The 21,656-nt window shown below is 40.3% G+C and overlaps 1 protein-coding gene across 3 annotated transcripts in view; it reads right to left on the bottom strand.

Annotated features, from left to right (window-relative positions):
* c14h20orf96 (chromosome 14 C20orf96 homolog) overlaps positions 1-21,656 on the bottom strand; it is a 48,995-nt gene that overhangs the window by 18,048 nt on the left and 9,291 nt on the right. For all 3 annotated transcript variants that reach the window (XM_039735762.1, XM_039735761.1, XM_039735763.1), the window contains exons 3-5: positions 12,538-12,682; positions 6,493-6,623; positions 6,024-6,182 (exon numbers count right to left, since the gene is read on the bottom strand). In XM_039735762.1, the coding sequence (XP_039591696.1) occupies positions 6,024-6,182; positions 6,493-6,623; positions 12,538-12,682 (435 nt within the window). The remainder of the gene's footprint in view (positions 1-6,023; positions 6,183-6,492; positions 6,624-12,537; positions 12,683-21,656) is intronic.

Raw genomic sequence — 21,656 nt, 5'->3', positions numbered from 1 at the left:
TTGACACCATTGATCACAATATTCTTAGAAATCGCCTTAGTCAGTGGGTGGGCCTCTCTGGCAGTGTCTTAAATTAGTTTGAATCCTACCTGGCAGGGAGAAAATTATTTGTTAGTTGTGTTAATTATAACTCAAAGACACATGATATTCTATATGGTGTTCCACAAGGCTCTATCCTGGGTCCGCTGCTCTTTTAGATTTACATGCTTCCATTAGGACAGATTATCTCAGGTTACAACGTGAGTTACCACAGCTATGCTGATGACACACAGCTGTCTTTGTCAATAGCTCCTGATGACCCCAACTCTTTTGTTTCACTAACACAATGTCTTACTCGTGTTTCTAAATGGATGAATAGTAATTTTCTCAAGCTAAATAAAGAGAAAACAGAAATTTTAGTGATTGGCAATAATGGATCTAATGAGGTTATTAGAAATAAACTTGATGCCTTAGGATTAAATGTCAAGACGGAGGTAAAGAATTTAGGGGTAACTTTTGACTGTGACCTGAATTTTAAATCGCATATTAATCAGATCACTAGGACAGCATTTTTTCACTTAAGAAATCTAGCAAAAGTTAGACCTCTTGTATCATTGAAAGATGCTGAAAAAATTAGTTCACGCTTTTGTTTTCAGTCGACTAGATTACTGTAACGCACTCCTCTCAGGACTACCCAAAAAAGACATAAATCGTTTGCAACGAGTGCAGAATGCAGCTGCTAGAATCCTAACTAGGAAAAGAAAATCCGAGCACATTTCTCCAGTTTTGATGTCACTGCACTGGTTACCTGTGTCATTCAGGATTGACTTTAAAATACTGCTTATGGTTTACAAAGCCTTAAATAATCTCACTCCATTTTATATATTGCGGTGAGGTGGCCATCTGCTGTTATGCACCTAAAATCTGGAATAGCCTGCCAATAGGAATTTGCCAGGCTAATGCAGTGGAGCACTTTAAACAACTGCTAAAAACACATTACTTTAACATGGCTTTCTCATAACTTCCTTTTAGTTTAATCCTGATACTCTGTATATTCAATTAATTATCATAACTATTCATATTGGCTCCAAAATCCATACTAACCCCTACTCTCTCTTCTGTTCTTTTCCTGGTTTTCTGTGGTGGCGATCTGCGCCACCACCACCACCTAATCAAAGCACCGTGATGTTCCTACATTGATGGATTAAAGGCCAGAAGTCCACATGACCATCATCATCAAGTCCTTCCATGAGAACCCTAAATACAATGAAGACTGATCATTTATGTTAGGTAGAATGCCCAGAGGGGGCTGGGTGGTCTCATGGTCTGGAACCCCTGCAGATTTTATTTTTTCTCCAGCCGTCTGGAGTTTTTTTGTTTTTTCTGTTCTCCCTGGTCATCAGATGAGCTACATTATTTGTCTGAAAATGTGCTATATAAATAAACATTGTTGTTGTACTGTATAGCATCAGATTCTAGTGACATCATTGTACTGTGGTGCATTGTGTAGTGCCCTGTGTTGGACTGAGTGGCCAAATGATCTGTCAGGGTTTTTTTCTCATCTCTGATGGCATTCTAATTCTTTAAGAGTCTAATCAGCACATACATCTTTGAAATGGGAAGTATATTAGTAAGCTGTTCCATCGATTGTACCACACCTAAAAGAAAAGTGACGTCACCTGCCTCAGGTACATGTTCATAGCTCTGCATGAGAAAATGGCTGATGAAGACATGCTGCTTCAACAACACTATGTGTTATGGGATAGCCAGGGTTTTATCCCTAGCTTAAGTTTAATTTTTTTCTTCTTTTTTAAAGTAAGTATTATTTTGTTGATTTTTTTATACTTTATTATTACTAAGGGGCTTTGCCCCCTGCTTGCTTTGCTCAGCCAACGATCCCCTACCCCCGCCTGTGCTGTGCGCCAACCATTTTGCGTCTCTGCTGCTCGCATTGTGAAGGGGGGGCTGAACGCACCCCAAGGAGATGCGGTCGCTCCACCAAAACCCCCTCTTAAACAGTGATACAATGGGAAACCAATTAAATTTATTTTTTCTTTACCTCCTCTTTGCGTTATCAGCTGCTGGCTTGCTGCTGCTGCTGCCGTGCCGCGTGATCTGCATTTCGCACGCTGCACTTCTGTCATATCACCTATGTCCATATATTTGATCTCTTTTCGCTTTTACCTTTTCGTCAAAATCGTATTGAATTTTGATTCCTTATTTGGAATTACACCGTGACAACGCAACGTATAACTGCCTGTGAGTAAATATCTTTTCTTTCTGTCTACAAGAAATGTGTCTGACATAACCACGCAGGACTTTTCCAAATCTCTTTGCATAAGCTCTTGTCCCGTGGAGCTTCCAGCTCCGGGCGTGGTTACATCACTCGGCATGAAGACTCGTCTCGCAGCACGTGAAAGTGTTTCTGAGACAATCACGTCTCGTCTCCTTCCAAGATTTTTTTTTATAATAGAGAGATATTAACTAGTGTAGACCTCCATTCCAAAAATAAAAGTGAAGTGAAAATGTCAAGAGATTTAATTACTTCTGTTGGCTCATATAGTGCAAGCTGAACCTTCCCATTTTGGCAACACATTCTTTCGTTTTCACCCAAAGTGATGATCTAACTTCTCGTAGTATTCCTCTTCAAGCAAACATTGACCCATAGGTGTTAAAGCAATGCATATGGTTAGAAGCTGTGAGTATCTGATGATCTGTTTGTTTGGCATCAGACATTTCTCTATTAATATTATTTCTGCAGTCTGTGTTGTGGAGTGACAGTATCATTGTGCTAATCAATGGGTCACTTAGCTCTGAACAATCAAGTTTAGTTTGTGCAGGCATGCATCTGTCTTTGTTTTGCGCTTGCATTCTGCATCCCTTTTACTGTAAGAAAAACATGAAGCCTAATAACTTTATGAATGCTGCACTAGTGACACTTTGAGAGTAGCAGCAGGTTGTGCACAGCAGAGTCCGGGGTTTTCATTCTTCTTCTTCTTCCTGTCATGTAATCAATCTCTGCAATTTGTCGCCAGCTCTTCTTTTTGTCTCTGCCATGTCACCTTGTTGATTAGTATCCCTATGTAGTTGGCAGTAAGAATGACACAAACCCTGATAACTTCACCGAGTTCCTTCCAGCGCATATCATGTCATAAGCGTTCACTTAAGACCAAGATCAAGGTTCTAGTCCCAGTGATTCATGTATAAGTTGTGTGACATACTGTATGGACACAATCCTTAGCATTTTATATATATCCATCCATCCATTGTCTAACCCGCTGAATCCGAATAGGGTCACGGGGGGCATTTTATATATAGAAATATATAAATTGAATAAAAAAATCTATTAAAATCATTTATCTTAGGCTAGCCGTAATTGAAAAAACAAAAATATATTTTCTTACTTGTGGTCATTGTAAAGGACAACATTTTGGTAACTTTTTCTTTACTCAAATAATCTTAAAAAACTTTTAGATATACTAAACATACACTCACCGGCCACTTTATTAGGTACACCTGTACAACTGCTTATTAAAGCAAATATCTAATCAGGCAATCACATGGTAGAAACTCAGTGCATTTAGGCATGTAGACATGTTCAACATGACCTGCTGAAGTTCAAACCAAGTATCTTCAGAATAGAAGGGTGATTTAAATAACTTTGGTCTGGTTATTTCAGAAACTGCTGATTTACTGGGATTTTCAAGCACAACCATCTGTAGGGTTTAAGGAGAATTGTCAAAAAAAGGGAAAATATCCAGTAAGTGACAGTTTTCTGGGCAAAAATGTCTCGATGCCAGAGAAGAATGGCCAGACTGGTTTGAGCTGATAGAAAGGCAACAGTAACTCAAATAACCGAGGTATGCAGAAGAGCATCTCTGAATGCACAACACCATAAACCTTGAAGCAGATGGGCTACAGCAACAGGAGACCACACCATGAGCCCCTCCTGTCAGCTAAGAACAGGTAACTGAGGCTACAATTCGCACAGGCTCACCAAAAATTGGAAATATTTTGCCTGGTTTGATGATTCTTGGTTTCTGCTGCCATATTTGGATGGTAGGGTCAGAATTTGGCATCAACAACATGAAGGCATTTATCCATCCTGGCTTGTATCAATGGTTCAGGCTGGCAGTGGTGTAATGGTGTGAGGGATAATTGGTTCATCACTTTGGACCCTAAGTACCTATTGAGCATTGTATAAATGCCAGAGTCTTCCCGAGTATTGTTGCTGACCATGTCCACCTCTTCTGATGGCTACTTCCAGCAGGATAATGTGCCATGTTACAAAGTTCAAATCATCTTCAACTGGTTTCTTGAACATGACAATAAGTTCAATGTATTCAAATGGCCTCCACAGTCACCAGATTGCAATCCAATAGAGCACCTTTGGGATGTGGTGGAATGGGAGATTCACATCTTGGATGTGCAGCCGACAAATCTTCAGCAACTGTGTGATGCTATCATGTCAATATGGAGCTTGTTTAACGATTTTGGACTAGCTTTTGTAGTATTAGATATTTTTTGTTAAGTGTGCCTTCCTGTAGTTTAGTTTTTTTCATGATTCTAATTCTGACATGAATTTTATGCTTGGAATTAAGATTACAAATTTTAAAAATGTTACTGCCTCATTTTTATTTATTTACGCGATGCTGTCTAGAATGTCACTGGACAACGATCATCAGATGACGTTAGGGAAGTGATGCTATAAATATGACACTGATCACAATGTGTGTTGTCCCTTGGTTGATAAAATAGCTTAGTATTTTCTCCTAGCGATATTTAGTTTTTCTGTCAAGTAGACCCTAGCTGTAGGATTCTTTATTTTGGTTTTGACTTTGCTCAGACTTAGGATTACCTGGTACTTTGATTCTTGGTTTCCTGATTTAGGTTAATCTTTTCCTGTCCTGGTTATCGTTTATCATCTCCTGGGTCCTCATGTATAAACGGTGCATACTCACAAAAATGCTGCCTACTCCCGTTTCCAGACTCACTTCGAGATGTATAAAAACTAAACTTGGTGTAAAGCCATGCACATTTTCTTGGAAGGGTCCCTCCTTCCATAAACATGTTTCCACTCGGTTTTGAAACTGGCGGAACCCAGTATCAAAGCAGTGCTACTGTTTCTGTGGTCTGCTTTTCTTTTTAGATTTACATCTATGACGCGGGTTTTATCAATTACCCCAAAATTTCTTTTTTTTTTTTTACACCAACATTTCTTTTGTTATTGTTGACAGAGGTGTTGCGGTTCCTCAATCTCCTTCTGATGTTTGGTTATTACAGAAGCCTTCACCCCTTTAGATTGCCTGGGCCCTTACAAGCTAATAGCCTGTTACTTGAGTTTAGGGTGAAGCTGGATTTGGTTTACTAGGCCTCATTTTGAAGGTTGAGGCTACATTTTCGAGGCTAAGCCTCACTTTGGATTTTGTGAGCCAAAGAGATGACAGCACAGTAATACAATTCCATGTGAAGGTGAAACTCACCATGTCTGGCAGACACTTATGACTTCAACATGTATTTCACTTTAGGAAAAACACAGAGTAAGCACTAACACTGCCAGGTGACAAGTAAAACACTACAAAAATCGCCAATGTGCCCTTTGGTGGTTAGCTAATAAGTGCAACCAAAAATTATAAGTAAATTCATCAGAGACAAGGGTCATCCGGGGGGAATAACAACAGAGAGTGAATAGGGCACCATGTAGTCTACGAGACAGTGAGAGCCGAGCCCACCCACAACTACACAAGGATGAGCTTATAACTGACTAATTACATAACTTGCATATCTTTAGAGATGTGAGGAAGTGTCTGAGTACCTGATGCAGACTCATGGGAACACGGGAAAAACAAACTGCACAGAGCCAAAGTCTGGACCCAGGATTCTAACCATGAACTTTGGATTTATGTGAAAACATTATTACTGACTGTGCCACCATGGAAATTTAGCAACAAATTTCAGTCTAGTACATTTTGGTGCAAAATCAAAATTTTGTTTTGTTGAAACCTAAAATCTCTGACATCCCTGTGGATCTAAGAAATACTCACCCCCAGTTTGCTATGCTGAAGTATCTCTTTTCGTGCCTTCTTAGCGGAATCTTGCTCCATATTCTCAATCCACTCCATTAACTGTCGATTCGAGCTTTGCAGGGTGGCACAGTGTGTCTCATACTCGAGAACTGCCTGCCTCCTGGTCTTGGTCAGTATCTACCAAAAATAAAAAAGCCACCAAGGCATTAGTGCAATGACTAGATCAGGAGGTGCTGTCTCACGAATCAGATTCTGGTTTTGACAATGTAGTTAAGACAGGTAGAACAGCACAACATGACTAAAAGCAGTATAAGAATCTGATCTGATCTAGTGGCCATTTCTTATGAATGACTACTGGAAATGTACAGTATCAGTTTCTATGAATGGATTAAGGAGCAGAAGGTAAAAGCTAGAAAATGCCCCATCATCTCTCTCTCCCCCTCCAGGCCTCATCAGTACATCAGCTTGTTAGCATGAACATTTCCACCTTTAGAATATTGACAGCATCATCATTCCTTTCAAGAGGTCCATTATTATCTTCGTTCAAACTGTCCAAATGATGGCATCGAGAGGAGCAAGCTGACCGCAATGCACTACTTGTGTTGGGCCGAGTGCTGTCTGAAAGAACAAAACATAGAAAATAAATAAAGACTATGACAAGGACAAACCATTCAGCCCAGTTTACCTCAACCTAACATACCTGCATGAATGTCAAACAATGCCCTGAGGTCTCCAAAGTACTACAGTCCTTCCAACTTCACTATAAGGTAACATGTTCTATATATTTGTTGTCATCCATATGACTAAAGACCTTCTAATAGCTTTGCGAAATTTACTCTGAATTGCCATGAATCCTTCAAGTCTACGTTTTCGGCCAGCCACTGGTGTTCAAATGAATGCTTTCTTTGATAATGTAAAACATGACTAGCATGTCTAATTTTAGTCTCTGTTTGATTGACTCCTTCAGTCTGTTCATATGACTCCTGAGGCTGTGGAATGAGATCAGAAGCCCTGCTTCTCTAAAGACATAATATTCATCTCGTAATATGGAGACCAAAGTGTTCTATAATGTGGCCCTACAAGTGCATGGGTTTTGTATGGGAACTCCAAAGACTTATTTGACACTGCATTGTTTTCTCTACAAATGTCTGCTTGTAGGTCTATCATGAAGGTTTTGTTAAACAGTCGAGCACCATTGTATAGTTTTATCGAGTTTTAATTTATACTGCTAAGAACTGCAAACCCCCTGTGTTCTCGTTAGTACTTTTTTTTTGCCTTAGATACATTTTTTCTGGTTGTGGGACTCAAAACTATTTGAAAGGTCACTTTACAAGCTTTACTTTCATATAATATAATCCCAATATAACTGAGAAGGATTTTACTTTTTTTAAATTTCACTTTCTTAAGTGCATAATAATGTCATTTTAGAATTTCAATGGCTACCTAATGGGCTTGCTAAGAAGCACGGCATAGCTGTTAGGAACTGCCTATCATGCGGCACCCGAATTCATGTACAAAAACTTGCTTATAAATTCCAGAACAGCACCTTTAGTCTTTTTTCAGATTGCAGATTTGAACCATTAACAATTGTTGGTTAAGTGCTTTAGGCCTGTTTTTTTTCTGATAACGACTCCACTTGAATTACTGTGCTGTTGTTAATGACACCTACAGTTACGGTTAAGCTCTCTAGTTGTTACGATGGATTTTTTGTGCGACTTTTTTGTATATAATTGGGATAAGGCATGTTTTTTTCTGAAGTGTTTCACCTCAAAGAATCAGTTTTTGAAATTTGTTTATAGCTTAATTTAAAGGTTATAAGATTTTTGTGTTATATCAACCACACCATTTTGTTTTGAACTTGGGCACCACCATGTTGAGGTATTAGCACTGTTGTTTCCATGGTGATTCTCCCATAAGGCTACTGGAATGCGCAGCTTGTAACGTCACTGAAACTATGGTTATACAGATCAGAACTCACACATTGCAGAATCATCCAAGATTAGGATACTTCAGTAGCATGCATATGAGTGACATTCTTTGAACTGCTTACATTGCTGATCTGAGCTCTCTCTTGAAGACTTTTGAATTTCAGATTGTGTTTTAAGTATCGACAAAAGACTGGCTTGATTTACTTGTCACAGATCTTTGTCTATGTTTACCGCCCGCTCATTCCATTTAAAATTTCCCTCTTACTCTTCCAAGCCATAACACTAGTTTTTGATAGCATTTCATATTCTATTTAGACATCTGTTTGTTCTATTTCAAAAACTCCACACATCACTTGGTCTGTGGCTAATAACATCTAGCAGTTTCTGTCTCTCACTTTGTCTGCACGCTATTCAAAGACGATGGTCAGAAATTAAAATGCTGTCAGATAGCATCTGTGCTGCAGCCGCTTTGTGTACTTGCATCTGGCATAACACATTTTGTGCGTTTTTGAGGCCATTTTGTTTATGGTTGCTATGCCCGTTACCAGTCACCTTATGCATAGTGTCATCACTTCTCACCTATATAAGATGGCGGAACTCTACTCTCATATCTCAAACATGGTTCCTCCCCTGGTTGGGGTTCAAATTCATGTGCTATGTCTATTGTGCTCATTTTTTATTCTTTTTATTCTGATTATGTGCATTTTCCTTTGTTTTTGATTTTGTTTATGCATGAGTTTCATGTGTTTTGTGGGTGGTCCCCCAAGAGGCAGAGAAATCTATCAATCACCACCAGGAACTGCACTCCACTCTATAAATCTGGAGGGTCTCCCACAGCTCCTGATCGTTCATTTCAAATGTGCTTGGGAGTGATGAGTTTACTTGTGTTTTGCTGTGCTTATTGGGACTATGGAGTTTTTGACTTCTTCTGAGATTCTTAGTGAGACAGACCACTTTGTGATAATAAATCTTTTTATTATCTTGTTTCTCCTTACTACTTGACAGTGTGGCATTTTTTAGACGTGCTTTTGGAACGTATTGGACTTACGTGCTTTGGAATTCCTAGTCCATGGCAACTACTTTCAGTATCCAAGTTTCTCGTTATTGCGATCAATCTTTGTGGTGTGTTTATTTTTTGGTAGTCAGGACGTTGCACATGTTTCTCTTTTTTCATCTTTTCTCATTTTTATTTTGCGAGTTGGACTTGTAATTTGGTTTAATGATTTTCTAAGCTTTTGATCTTAGACAATTTTAAGTAATTATTGTCCTGGTCCTTGTACAAATATTTTTTGTGTCTGCCATTTTTCAATCATGGCAGAATAATCTAACAACCAACTCCCAGAGAGCTGAATGGATGTTGGGCAGACATTTTTAATTTTGCACATCATTGTGCTTATGAGGATGGCACGGTGGCACAGTGGTAGCACTGCTGCCTCGCAGTTACGAGACCCGGGTTCACTTCCCGGGTCCTCCCTGCGTGGAGTTTGCATGTTCTCCACGTGTTTGCGTGGGTTTCCTCCGGGTGCTCCAGTTTCCTCCCACAGTCCAAAGACATGCAGGTTAGGTGGATTGGCGATCCTAAATTGTCCCTAGTGTGTGCTAGGTGTGTGCCCTGCGGTGGTCTGGCGCCCTGCCCGGGGTTTGTTTCCTGCCTTGCATGTTGTGTTGGCTGGGATTGTCTCCAGCAGACCCCTGTGAGCCTGTAGTTCGGATATAGCAGGTTGGATAATGGATGGAAGCTTAAAATACTACCATGCCATTCATTTGCTGAACCTATTTTTCTAATACAGACTCCAACCGGAGTACAAGCCTATTAGAGTGAAAACTGGTGCTAACCCAGGATGCAGTGCCAGTACAATGCAGGTCACATCTAATTTGCAGTCTCCAATCAAGGTAATATGCAAGTCAGCCATGGGAGCGTGGAGCCAGAACCCACATCGTCACATTTGGTGGCAGCGGTGGGATGAGCTAGCAGTGGAGGCCAGAAGAGGAGACAGAGCAGCAAGTGGGATTGGTAACTGACTTTTGAAAGAACCCACGTACCCAAGCCGGAGGAGGACATTTTTAAGAGACTGAGCTTTTTAAGTACGTTTATTTATTGCTGTCGTTTTAATTGTCTTTTAAAGTTCTTATTCTTTTAATGTCCTGTTTTATGAAGGGGCTTGGGTTTGTTTTATTGTGGGGGATTGTTTTAGTGCTTTTATTGGTTTTAGTGCAGTGTAGAGTGGCCGAGCTGTGGACCTGAGCTCCAGTTGCATTGGGTTGGCAGTGGTGTGGAGCCTTCCCATGCAACTGGAGTTTTATGGGCGGTGGAATGTGGTGTTATGGGTCCACAGCTCATTGAGAAAAGGCCATTCATTTTAAATAAATAATCACCGCACCCGAGGCAGCTTCGTGAGGGGCGTTGTTTAGCGAGCCGCGGGGCAGTCGTCGATGTGGGCGTTTCTCACCGTGTGCACAGGTGAGGAACTGCCCACATTCATGATTGCTCCCGTGGCTAATGCTACAGCTGGAATGGCCCCTCACGTTTTAAAAGAAGCGCGAGTTGGTTTTGCGGGAAGGTGTAAGAAACGATCGGAGAGAAAAAGGAAAGGAAAGAGGACGGAGGTTAGAGGGAGCGAGGAAGCATGCGGTGCAGGAGAGACAGACACGTGGAGCGTGCGTGTGGTGAGCGCGCGATCGAGCGCTCATGGGCAGCTGCAAGGAAGCTGGGTGTTAGGCCGACACCCAGGCGCTTGAGTTGAGGTTGCTCCCGCTGAGCGACCATGTAGCGGGAGTGATCAGGTGAAAGCGACGGGCCGCAGAGAAGCCGCGGAAAGGCAGCGGAAGTCGGGGGGCTTGGTGGTGGAGTCCCCAACGTGGGCGACCTGGCCGTTGGTGGAAACCAAGTTCTCCGAGGCTGGGATGAGTGCCATACCGGAGCCAGGGATCGGGAGGTCTCCGGTCTCGTGGAAGTGTAGAGGAAGGCAGCTGCAGAGAGCGTCTTGCCTGCTGCTTGGCCCATATGGGATAAGCAGGTGAGACGCTAATAAACGATGCACCGGATTTGTTTGTTGTTTTAATACTGCTTCCTAGAGAAGAATTTAACCTCTGGTTTTAAGGATGTGTTTTTTTTCTATTTATTGGTTTTATCCCCCACGTTCTTTTATGGATTATTTGATGAAGAATTTGAATTGAAACTGCACTATTTATGGAACACTGTTTTTGTTGGTTTTTAATAAAAGTACTGTTGCACTTTCTACCTTCCCCTTGCTCAGTAATTTGCCTCCATTGACTAGCTCACTCGGTTACATTATCGACGGTGTTGGGTTCAAGGGTTCCCAAACATCAAAGGGAGTGTGGAGCCAGAACCCACATCGTCACAACGAACCTATACATTGTCATGCACATGCGCTTAGGGGACAGTTTAAGGGCTCTGGTGATGATTATACTCCATTGCTCCAGAGGTTGGCACTGTGTGCCACTACTCTCTTTTCTGTTTCTTTTTCCGGTTTCTTTGTGGTGGTGGCCTGCGCCACCTCCACCTACTCAAAGCTTTATGATGCTCCAACAATGATGGATGGATTAAAAGGAAGAAGTCTACGTGACCATCATCATCATCAAGCCCTTCCGTGAGGATCCTAAATCCAAAGAGGACTGTTTCATTTATGTTAGGTAGAATGCCCAGAGGGGACTGGGCGGTATCATGGTCTGGAATCCCTACAGATTTTATTTTTTCTCCAGCCGTCTGGAGTTTTTGTTTTTTCTGTCCCCCCTGGCCATTGAACCTTACTCTTATTCAATGTTAATGTTGATTTATTTTGTTTTATAATTGTGTCTTTCATTTTTCTATTCTTTAATATGTAAAGCACTTTGAGCTACTGTTTGTATGAAAATGTGCTATATAAATAAATGTTGTTGTTGTTGTTGTGTGATAACACCTTCTCTTTCCCTCCTTCTGCAGACTGGAAGATTGGCGGCTTTTCCTCCACCGTCATCGCTTCCGTTGTTTGTCCATGTGGACCTGCCTTTTCCTGCTGGAAACCATCATAACTGGAAGCTCTGCCATCTTCAAGTTAGTTAAATATCAGATTCCCATCTAAAAAGACATTGCCTTAACCCTTTTGAATCACGTTTTGTTTATTTTCAAAATTCAGTTATACTGGGTTTGCCCATGGGTGCCCCAACCCACATGATTGTGTCCTCTTGTTCTTACAACATACATTGTCAGATTAAGTTTGGATCACCAAGGTTGGAACCTATCCTAATAGAGCACTGGGCACAAGGCAGGAAACAACCCTAGACTTAGTGCCAGTCAGTCACAAGGCCCTCTTACACCCATACTTACACAGGCCAGTTTAAAGTCACCAATTAACTTAACACTCAGATCTTTGTAAACAGGGGAGGAAAAATGGAGCAATCTGAAAAAAGTTAAACTTCACATAGGAAACAACTACTTATGAAATTCAAACCAAAGATGTTCATGGGATATATGAGATGGTAGTACTAACCACTGTGCTACTGTAACATAAAACCATTGTTAGCTGCATACTTTCCAGAATACAAGTCATAAGTAGAATTGTGAAACCCTGAGCAGTGTGTAAAGTAATTAGCATATAAAGGACCTGATCTGGAAGGCAGTGGAGTCCTGCTGGACGCCCTTGAACTATCGATCATAGGAGGCCTCTGAAGAGGAGGAAGCTTTGCTCTTGTCCCCAGGTACTTCTTCTCTTGGTGCCTTTTGCTCCGATGTTCCCACTGACTGTAATTCTGCAGTCAGATCAAACAGTTCATCAGTGATGTGACAACAGTCAATACGGTGAAATGCAACTATCATCATCACATAACCATAATAATAGATTTACAAATATGTCAGGCCACATTGCCTCAAAATATACAACTCCACCAGCACTTAAAAGGGAAAGACGGGTAAATATGACCTTTTTCATAACCTGCTCATCCTGGTCAGTTGGATGATGCTGGTTGTTATTTCTGTAGAAAGTCATTCCAAATCATGATTCATTATGACTATTTAGCAGATAACTTTATCTTGGGTGATTTACAAATTCCTTACAATAGATATGAGTGACTAAGTTGACAGGCAATACAGAACAAAATTTAAACAACAGCCCTTTTACTAAATACATACTCTGGGCTGTACTCTTTAGCTCACCCACAATGTCAGCTAAATATGGTGTACCTTCAAGACCTACTTCTACATCACATGCACCAGCCACATCTCTATGGTAATCTCCACTGGTTACCTGGTAATGCAATTACTGAGGACACTTCTGAGCCTGGCAATGGAAGGGTATAATGGCCTCCACACCACCAATAGAAATGATAATTCCATCTCACTATTATTGAAAATGCACCACTCATGATATGCCGACTTCTTCATTTCTTTGCCTTCAGTTATTTTTGTCATCCATCCATCTGACCGCATACATTATAGGGAACTTCAAGGAGCACTCTATTGCTGTGTACCAACAAAAGATCGTGGTTACCACTATCAGTTGGTAGTGCATGAGACATATGTGCCCACTTTCCTACAATCTTACCATGATAGTCCGATCGGTGATCACCTTGGATGTACGAAGACACTGTTCAAAATCCTGGAGGCGGCATGGTGGCCGACGTCTTGTCCTATGACCAGTCTTGTATCACCTGTCAGCAATACAAAACCCCACCTGCTCTCCCCTCTGGACAGCTTCAGCCAGTAACCATCACTACCCCAGGGGAGAGCCTAGGTGTGGACCTAATGGTACCATTTCCTACCGGAAGACCTACCAGATGGTGGTTTTTGATTAATTTAACCGATAGGTGGAGCTACAGTATTCCCTATGGCTAATGCCACAGCCAAGAACATATGCTCCACCCTGAAGGACAAGATATTTACCCAATAGGGGTGCCGAAGAATATCATCACAGACTGGGGCCTACAGTTTACTGGATCAGTGGCTGAAGAATTTTGGAGACAATGGGGGGTGGTTCACCTGAAGATGACAGCATACCACCCCCAATCTAATCGCAGCGGGTGAACCAAACCCTGAAGACAATGACATCCTTCATCTGAGACCACCATCAGGATTGGACTAAGTGGCTGCCAGAGCTCCAGTTCACACTGAACACAGCGGTGCATGAGGTTGCAGGTGAGAGCCCTGCATTGTTAACTTCAGGCAGACAATGTGATGGCCGTCTGGACAGAATAATCAATCACAATCTAACCAAACCAGACACATTGCTTCATGATCATTTACAATCATTACAACAAATTACTCAATGGGTGAAGGAGAGGATGGTGATATCTCAGTCCAGACTGTCTCAATTGTCCAACCAGAGACATAAACCTGTACAATTCTAAGTTGGGGAGAGAGTCTGGATCAGGATGCATCCCCTCTCCAAAGCCTCCAACAAATTCACTGCTAAACTGGCTCCGAAGTGGTACGGCCTGGCAACTATCGTCTAACAGAACAGATGGGTCCGGTGACCTACGCGTTAGAATGGGGATTGCCAGGGACCCAAAAGGTAGACACTATTAACATCTCTAACCTCAAGCCTTGGTTCGGCAGTACACCATGGCCTGGGGGTGATGATTGTAGCGGTGCTACTGTGGATTGAAACTTCAGCTCCCACCAGTCCCTGCAGTGGCTCTGATTGGTTGTCTGCAGAGGGTGCAGGGGCTACTGGGTACAAGGAGGCCGACGCGACATTGAAAAGGGGGCCAGTGATACAAAAAGGGGGGAAGTCTTTCGTGTTTTGTATCTGGAGTTGCCTGTCTGATACTTGTGGATTCTTGTTTTGTCTTGGATCGTCTCCTGTTTAGGGTGTATGGACTGTCTGGTGTCTTCCTGATGCATGAGGACTGTCTCAGGATTTGTTGTCGTCTTGCGAAGAAAGGACTGCTCCTGATCCCATTCATATGCCATCATCTCATCAGGAAATACCGTTAGGACTGACCTTTACATTCATATACAGCATGCTGATGTCTGTACTATCTACCATCATTTCATTTCATCATTAATTTATTCTTTAATTGTTGTTTTATTACCGGTTGCTTTTTTGTCTCTGTGAGGGAGTGTGTGCAGGTCGGGCCAAGGCTGGGTGTGTCCCTGGAATCTCCACCAAAAAAAAAAAAAAAATTTTTTAGCAGTGCCGGTACACTACAAGTTTATACGTGAATAGAAAGAATCAACTTTTGAATGGGATGCCATTAATTCAAGTGTGCAATAACAAATAGTGATTGAATCTCTTGAAATTGTCTGCCATGATGTTTCATTTAAAATTGTCAATTTAATGAATTTGACTTGACAGAATTACAGAATACGCAAACATATAGAATGGTGTTTCTCAAACTCGGTCATGGGGACCCCCTGTGGCTGCAGGTTTTTGTTCTAACCGGATTCCTAATTAGTGACAGCACCTGATAACACTGAGCTCATTTAATTAGCTGGTATTTTTTTTTTTTTATTCGACATTCAGAAAAGCATAGCAGCAGGATTTTTACATTTATAAGACATTTATAAATATTTCTGCTTTTGCTATTGATTTAAATGCTTAACTTTCTTTTGTTGATTTCATTATACTTTCTCTGTGCAGTTTTTCCCCTTTCATTGTATCTTAATAATGACAACTTAAAACGAGCAGATCAGACACCCTGGCAAACAACACAGAATAATCAAAGGCTGCAACTACTTTAGCATCAGACACACTAATTAGTAAATAATGGATTAATTAAACAATTAGAACACCTTGAAAAAAAAAAGAATGATAATAAGAAAAAAATACATTATTCCTATATAACTGCTTGGCACATTTTAAAATATATATATATTTTAGAAAATTTAGTTTTCTAATTAATATATTGTTCCCTAAACCCAGAACTTGGGAAATATCAGTTCACTTAATTAGCCCAGCAACAGAAGCTGGTTGGAACAAAAACCTGAGGCGACAGGTGGTCCCCAGGACTGACGTTGAGAACCCCTGATACAGAATAAAGAAATGCAGCAGATGTTGATTTGGGAATGTATTGCAACATCTGGGCCAGACTGGGATTGCACAGGTAACATCTGCAATGTGAAAGAGCTTCAATGCCGGGACCTGTCTGGAGACTTGTAATGTGGATGAAAATAATACTCAGGAAGGAAGAGAAATATTAAGGACTGTACAAAGGGCTTTTGTTTTCTCAGACTTCTTTTGTTAATGGTCTTTTTCTCATGTTTGACTTTAATAATAGTAAGACACTTCATTTATATAGTGCCTTTCCTATGCCCAAAGAGCTTCACAGAGTCTCAGAAAGAACAGCAGAGTTCAGCAGTGGATACAAATGTTTTCTGCACAGAACATTGAGAAAAGCCAAGCAAAATGACACCTTTTATTGGCTAACTAAAAAGATTACAATATGCAAGCTTTCGAGGCAACTCAGGCCTCTTCTTCAGGCAAGATGTAATACAGAAACTGAAGTTTCCTGTGTTTATATCCACATACTAGGACAAGAAACAATATTGGTAAATTTTTAAATGAAAACTCTTAAATGTAAAAAAATTAATAGGTTCATTCAGGCTAAGATTAATTTAACAGGAGATAGAAGAACAATGTATGGTCAAGATCTTTAGATAAGATAACTGTCCAATAAAGTCCTTTGAAGTTTGTGATGAGTTTTTCAAAACAATGCAGATCTGTAGTCAGGTTGTTAAAATGGATAAATACATGATATACAAAGCATTATATAGAGTAAAAACAATAAACCAGAGTAAAATACTTAATTAAATAATAAAAAGAAAAGCCTGAACAAATAACATCATTTGTGATATAATACACACACAAATTATCCTGAGCATCTGAGCAGAGAGGTAAACTGAAAGAAGGGGCAGAATGTTAGGTCAAGTTAAAAAGCCTTCCTGAACAGATGAGTTTTAAGTTGTTTTATAAAAGAATGAATTGAGTCTGCTAATCTAATTAATTTAGGGAAGTCATTCCAAAGTCTGGGTACTATGCAACTGAAGGCCTTGTCACCCGGACAGTGCAGCTTAGTGTGAGGCACAACACAAGGACCTTGGTAGGCAAACAAGAGCATAATGATGGAGAAGATCACTGATGTGGTTGGTGCACGGCCATTTAAAGCTTTGTAGGTTATTGAAAGAATTTTTACATTCAATCCTGTAAGACACAGGGAGCCAGTGAAGGCGAAGCGGTATGGGTATTATTTACTGCTCACTGTTGTTGGTTCTTGTAAGGACTCTTACAGCAGAGTTTTGAATCTACTCGAGCTGTGATACAAGATTTGAAAGGGCACCTGTCAGTAGGGAGTTACAGTAATCAATGCGGTATGTGATAAAAAAAAATTGACAAGATTCTCATCATTAGAAAAGGAGAGGAATGAGCAAACACGTGATATGTTTACGGAGGTGGAAGTAAAAAAGTTTCTTAATGTGGTTTACATGGGCGAAATAAGAAAGGGAGGAGTCAAAAATGACACCAAGATTCTTTACATTAGAAGGACTGATGAGATCATTGCCAAGAGTGAAAAGGAGCTCATTTTCTTAAGCTGCATTTTAATGCCAATTTGCCAAAATTCAGTTTTGTGGAAATTTAATTTTAAAGAGTTCTGCTCCACCCAGGTTTTAATTCCACTGAGGCAAGTTGTGAGCTGAGAAAGCTCTGATGAAGTTTCACTTTTAACAATGAAATTGAGTTCAGTATCATCTGCATAAAAATGATAACCCAGTCTGAAGCTACAAATGATATGGCCAAGGGGAAGTATATAGAAAGAGAAAAGCAGAGGGCCGTGGACAGAACCCTGAGGAATACCTTGTATAACTGGTGCAGAGCTGGATCTCCTGTGGCCAAGACTAACAAAGTCTTGCCTATCAGTCAGATAGGACTTAAACCACTGGAGGGCAGATCCACGGATACCCAGAATGTTCTCCATTCTGCACTGTACAGTAGAATACCATGTTTCACATCGTCAAATGCTGCACTGAGGTCTAATAGAATTAATATGCTGGTTGGTCCAGAGTCTGCTGCCATAAGCAAATCATTTAATTACCCGAAGAAGAGCAGTTTCACAGCTGTGCTGTGCTCTGAAACCAGACTGAAATGGTTCCATCAAATTATTAGAAGTTAAGTAATTAGTGAGTTGGAAGGCTACAACACACTTAAGGACTTTAGGATGAATATCGTTAAGACTTTTTTAACATTGGGGTTACAGAAGCAATTCTAAAAGTGACTGACACAAAGCCGTTGTCAAGGGATGAACGTATTTATTATTGTTGTAACAGTCTGGATTATGGCATGAAGGCAAGATTTAAGAAGAGTGGTAGGGACAGGGTACAGTATACAAATAGTTGGCCTCATCTTACAAAGCAGGTTATTAACAAATGCAGTCGTAACTGGTGAAAATTTAGAAAAGGAGCTGGTCGGAGTGGGAAGATAGGGCAAGATATAAATTGATGATGGATTTATATTCATTGAATCATTTAGAATTTAAATTTTATTTTTCACAGACTTCAGTAGAGGAGACATTTGGGCCAGATACAGGTTGAAGTAGTTTATTAACTACACAGAACAAATCTCTCAGGTTATCATTGCCACTTTATGTTATTCTGCCATAATGCATATTCTTGGCTGCAGTTGGTGCATCACTGTAAGCCATTTGATGGTCAGAGAATGCCTGGACGTGCACAGTGAGGCCAGTCTTATGTTACATTCTCTCAAGGATTAGGCCAACTTCTTTAATAGACCATAATTCTGAGCTGTACCATGGAGCTTAATGCTTGAAGGAAACCTCCTTATGTTTTTACACTAGAATTACCAGAGCCTACGAAAAAATTCGTAAATCGGTCCCACCTTAAATCGCTTCTTAAAATCGTTCACAGCTCTCCACCAGCATCCTTTGTCATTTAAATGTACTGATAAAATCAGGCTGCAAGCACCCGGTTATTCCATCCCCCCACTGACTTAGAACGTGCACAAACTTCTCCCAGCTCATGCCTTGATTGATTTTTTGGGAGTGAAGTGGAGTTTTAGAGTGGAAATAATAGATCCTTATTTGGAACACACGCATTTCATGTCTATTCCATTTCTACAGTAATCTGTGTAAACACATTGTTAAAACAGAAACGTTTTTCATATTCTAGTAGTAAATGACAAAATGTAGACATAAATTATATAATGTATGTAGCCTGAAGTCCAAATATCAAAGAAATACTTTCACAAAAGGTATAAATCTAACACAACAATTGCGCTTTTATTCAAAAATATAACTGCAGAAACAAAAAGCCGCCTTAACATGTGACATTGACAGCCATTCATTATGACTGCCTCCGTGGCGCAATAGAATCAGTTGCTGACTGGGAATCAAAAGGTCGCGAGTTTGATCCTGCACCACTCGGTTTTGAGAAGTAAACTGCTCTTAGTCTCACTATTTTAGAATAAAAACATACATTTGGTTTCAGTCTGTAAACAGCCAGTGTAATTTATGATACTTGTAAAGGTTAGCTTTGTTTTTCTTTTTTTTTTTAGTCAGTTTTATTATCTCAGCCGCGTTCACGAGCCCAAACACACCCCACCCCTGCATCTGACACTGCTGTTTTCCACATAGACGCGCTGTAACAGAGGTAAACTCAGCTCCTTTCTACATCGGAGCAAGAATGCACATACCATTGCTTGCATACTAAAGTGTCAGCAGGCACTTTTCGTGGCATTACACACATTTTTGAGCATGCCCTCTGCACAGTACTTGTGACTTTAGGCTTTAGGAAGTAAGTAAATAAATAAAGGTAAATTGTGTCATAAAATTATTTCTTCAAAACGTCACATATATTTGTCTCTTTCTTTTTTTAAAATGTGCGTTGATCGCCGTCAGCATGTTGTAGCACACAGCATCTGGCCACCTGCATGTTCTTGCGCACACTGAATAAGAGACAAATATACAGTCTGACTGAGAGAACCAGACTGAAAAAAAGCAAACATTTAGAAATGCCATACTTTTACAGCTGATTGTTTTCAAATAATATTGCATTTGTGCGATGATGTTTTCACATATACTGTCTCTTTCTTTCAGGTGTGAAACCGCAACATAGAGAGAAATGCAATATTATTTGAAAACGAACAACGTCTATGTGAAAACAGTAGTGTCAGATGCGAGGGTGGGGTGTGTTTGGGCTCGTGAACGCGGCTGAGATAATAAAACTGACTAAAAAAAAAAAGAAAACCAAAGCTAACCTTTACAAGTATCATAAGTTACACCGGCTGTTACAGACTGAAATCAAATGTATGTTTTTATTTTAAAATAGTAAGACTAAGAACAGTTTACTTCTCAAAATGGAGTGGTACAGGATCAAACTCGCGACCTTTTGATTCCCAGTCGGTGGCTGATTCTATTGCGCCACGGAGGCAGTCATAATAAACAAGTGTCAATAGAGAACAACAAGTAACATAGGACCAGATTTTCTTTTTACTGTATATACTCATATTTACGGTAAGTTCTCCCGCGGATACGTCAGGGCTTGATTTTACCGTATAATTTCCGGCATTTTATAATGTCGGTCGTATAAGTCGAATGTGAAAAACTCACGCTATTGGTCCAAGAGATTACGATATGCAAACGCCCACCTGAGAGAGTAACCACGGAGAACACTGCCTTTTTTTTTCTATGTATTGTACTTCATGACCACGCGGTAATACCTGAACTATTCTGAAGCGACGTTTGCACTGTTTCGTGTTTTTTGTATCTCACACCCTCATACACTTTTATCGTAACAGCATCCCTTATTTATGATGGAGAATTCGATTAGAAGAAAATATGAAGCTGGTTTTAAATTAAAAGTCGTTGAAGTGGCAAAAGAAATCGGTAACTGCGCTGCTGCAACAAAATTCGATGTGTCTGAGAAACTGGTGTGAGATTGGAGGAAGCAAGAAGACGTTTAAAAAAAATGATTTAAGTATCGCATTTTTGAACGGGCATATAAGGGTTTGGGTTTCAAGACCCGACTTATACGGTAGTTTAAGAGTCAGACACTTGAAAGACAACAGATTTTCAATTGGGATTCTTTTGATATTTAACTTCGATTTAACAATCCCTGCAACCCCATCACCTTGCCTTGAGCTGCAAGCCTCTGTGAAGTAAACAGATCTGGATGGTGTTGCCTCTGTAAGACATGTAAATTCATTCATTTTTTGTCTCTGTTAAGCATAGCATATCAAGGTTGGGATCTGCAATGAATATGATAGCACCAATGCTTTGCTAATAAGAGATCTTGTGTTAAATAAAGCAATATTAGCCAGTAAGGGTTCATTGTGCACAGACCCATAATCAGAGTTTATTTTAGCATATTGCAAATTTGGCACTGACACTCTTATTTCCAAAACCATGAGTAGGATGGTATTTCACAGCATGGTGGTGTTGGCGTCTAGATCTGGGTGGCACACAATACCAGTGTCTTTTAGGACATTTCAATCTAACTATTTGCTCTGGACAAAGTGTTTAATATGCAGGAGTTTATCACAAGATTATTTCAACACAGTAGAAAGACAATACTTTTCTGACAGTAGAAGAACACACTTAAGCAGCAGAGCAGAGCGGAGAAGGTGAGACTAGTAGGGTGGGGTTGAGTAAATGAGCTGCGACAGCAACACAGCAGAAATCCAGAAGCATAGACTGATGCCACTGGAGGATTAATACAAAAAAAAGTAGGAGATATTATAAGATGCACATTAAGATAATTATCAGAATTCCAAGGTTC

This window comes from Polypterus senegalus, chromosome 14 (assembly GCF_016835505.1).
Source record: "Polypterus senegalus isolate Bchr_013 chromosome 14, ASM1683550v1, whole genome shotgun sequence".
Taxonomy (NCBI): domain Eukaryota; kingdom Metazoa; phylum Chordata; class Cladistia; order Polypteriformes; family Polypteridae; genus Polypterus; species Polypterus senegalus.
This window is presented reverse-complemented; position numbering and strand designations above follow the sequence as displayed.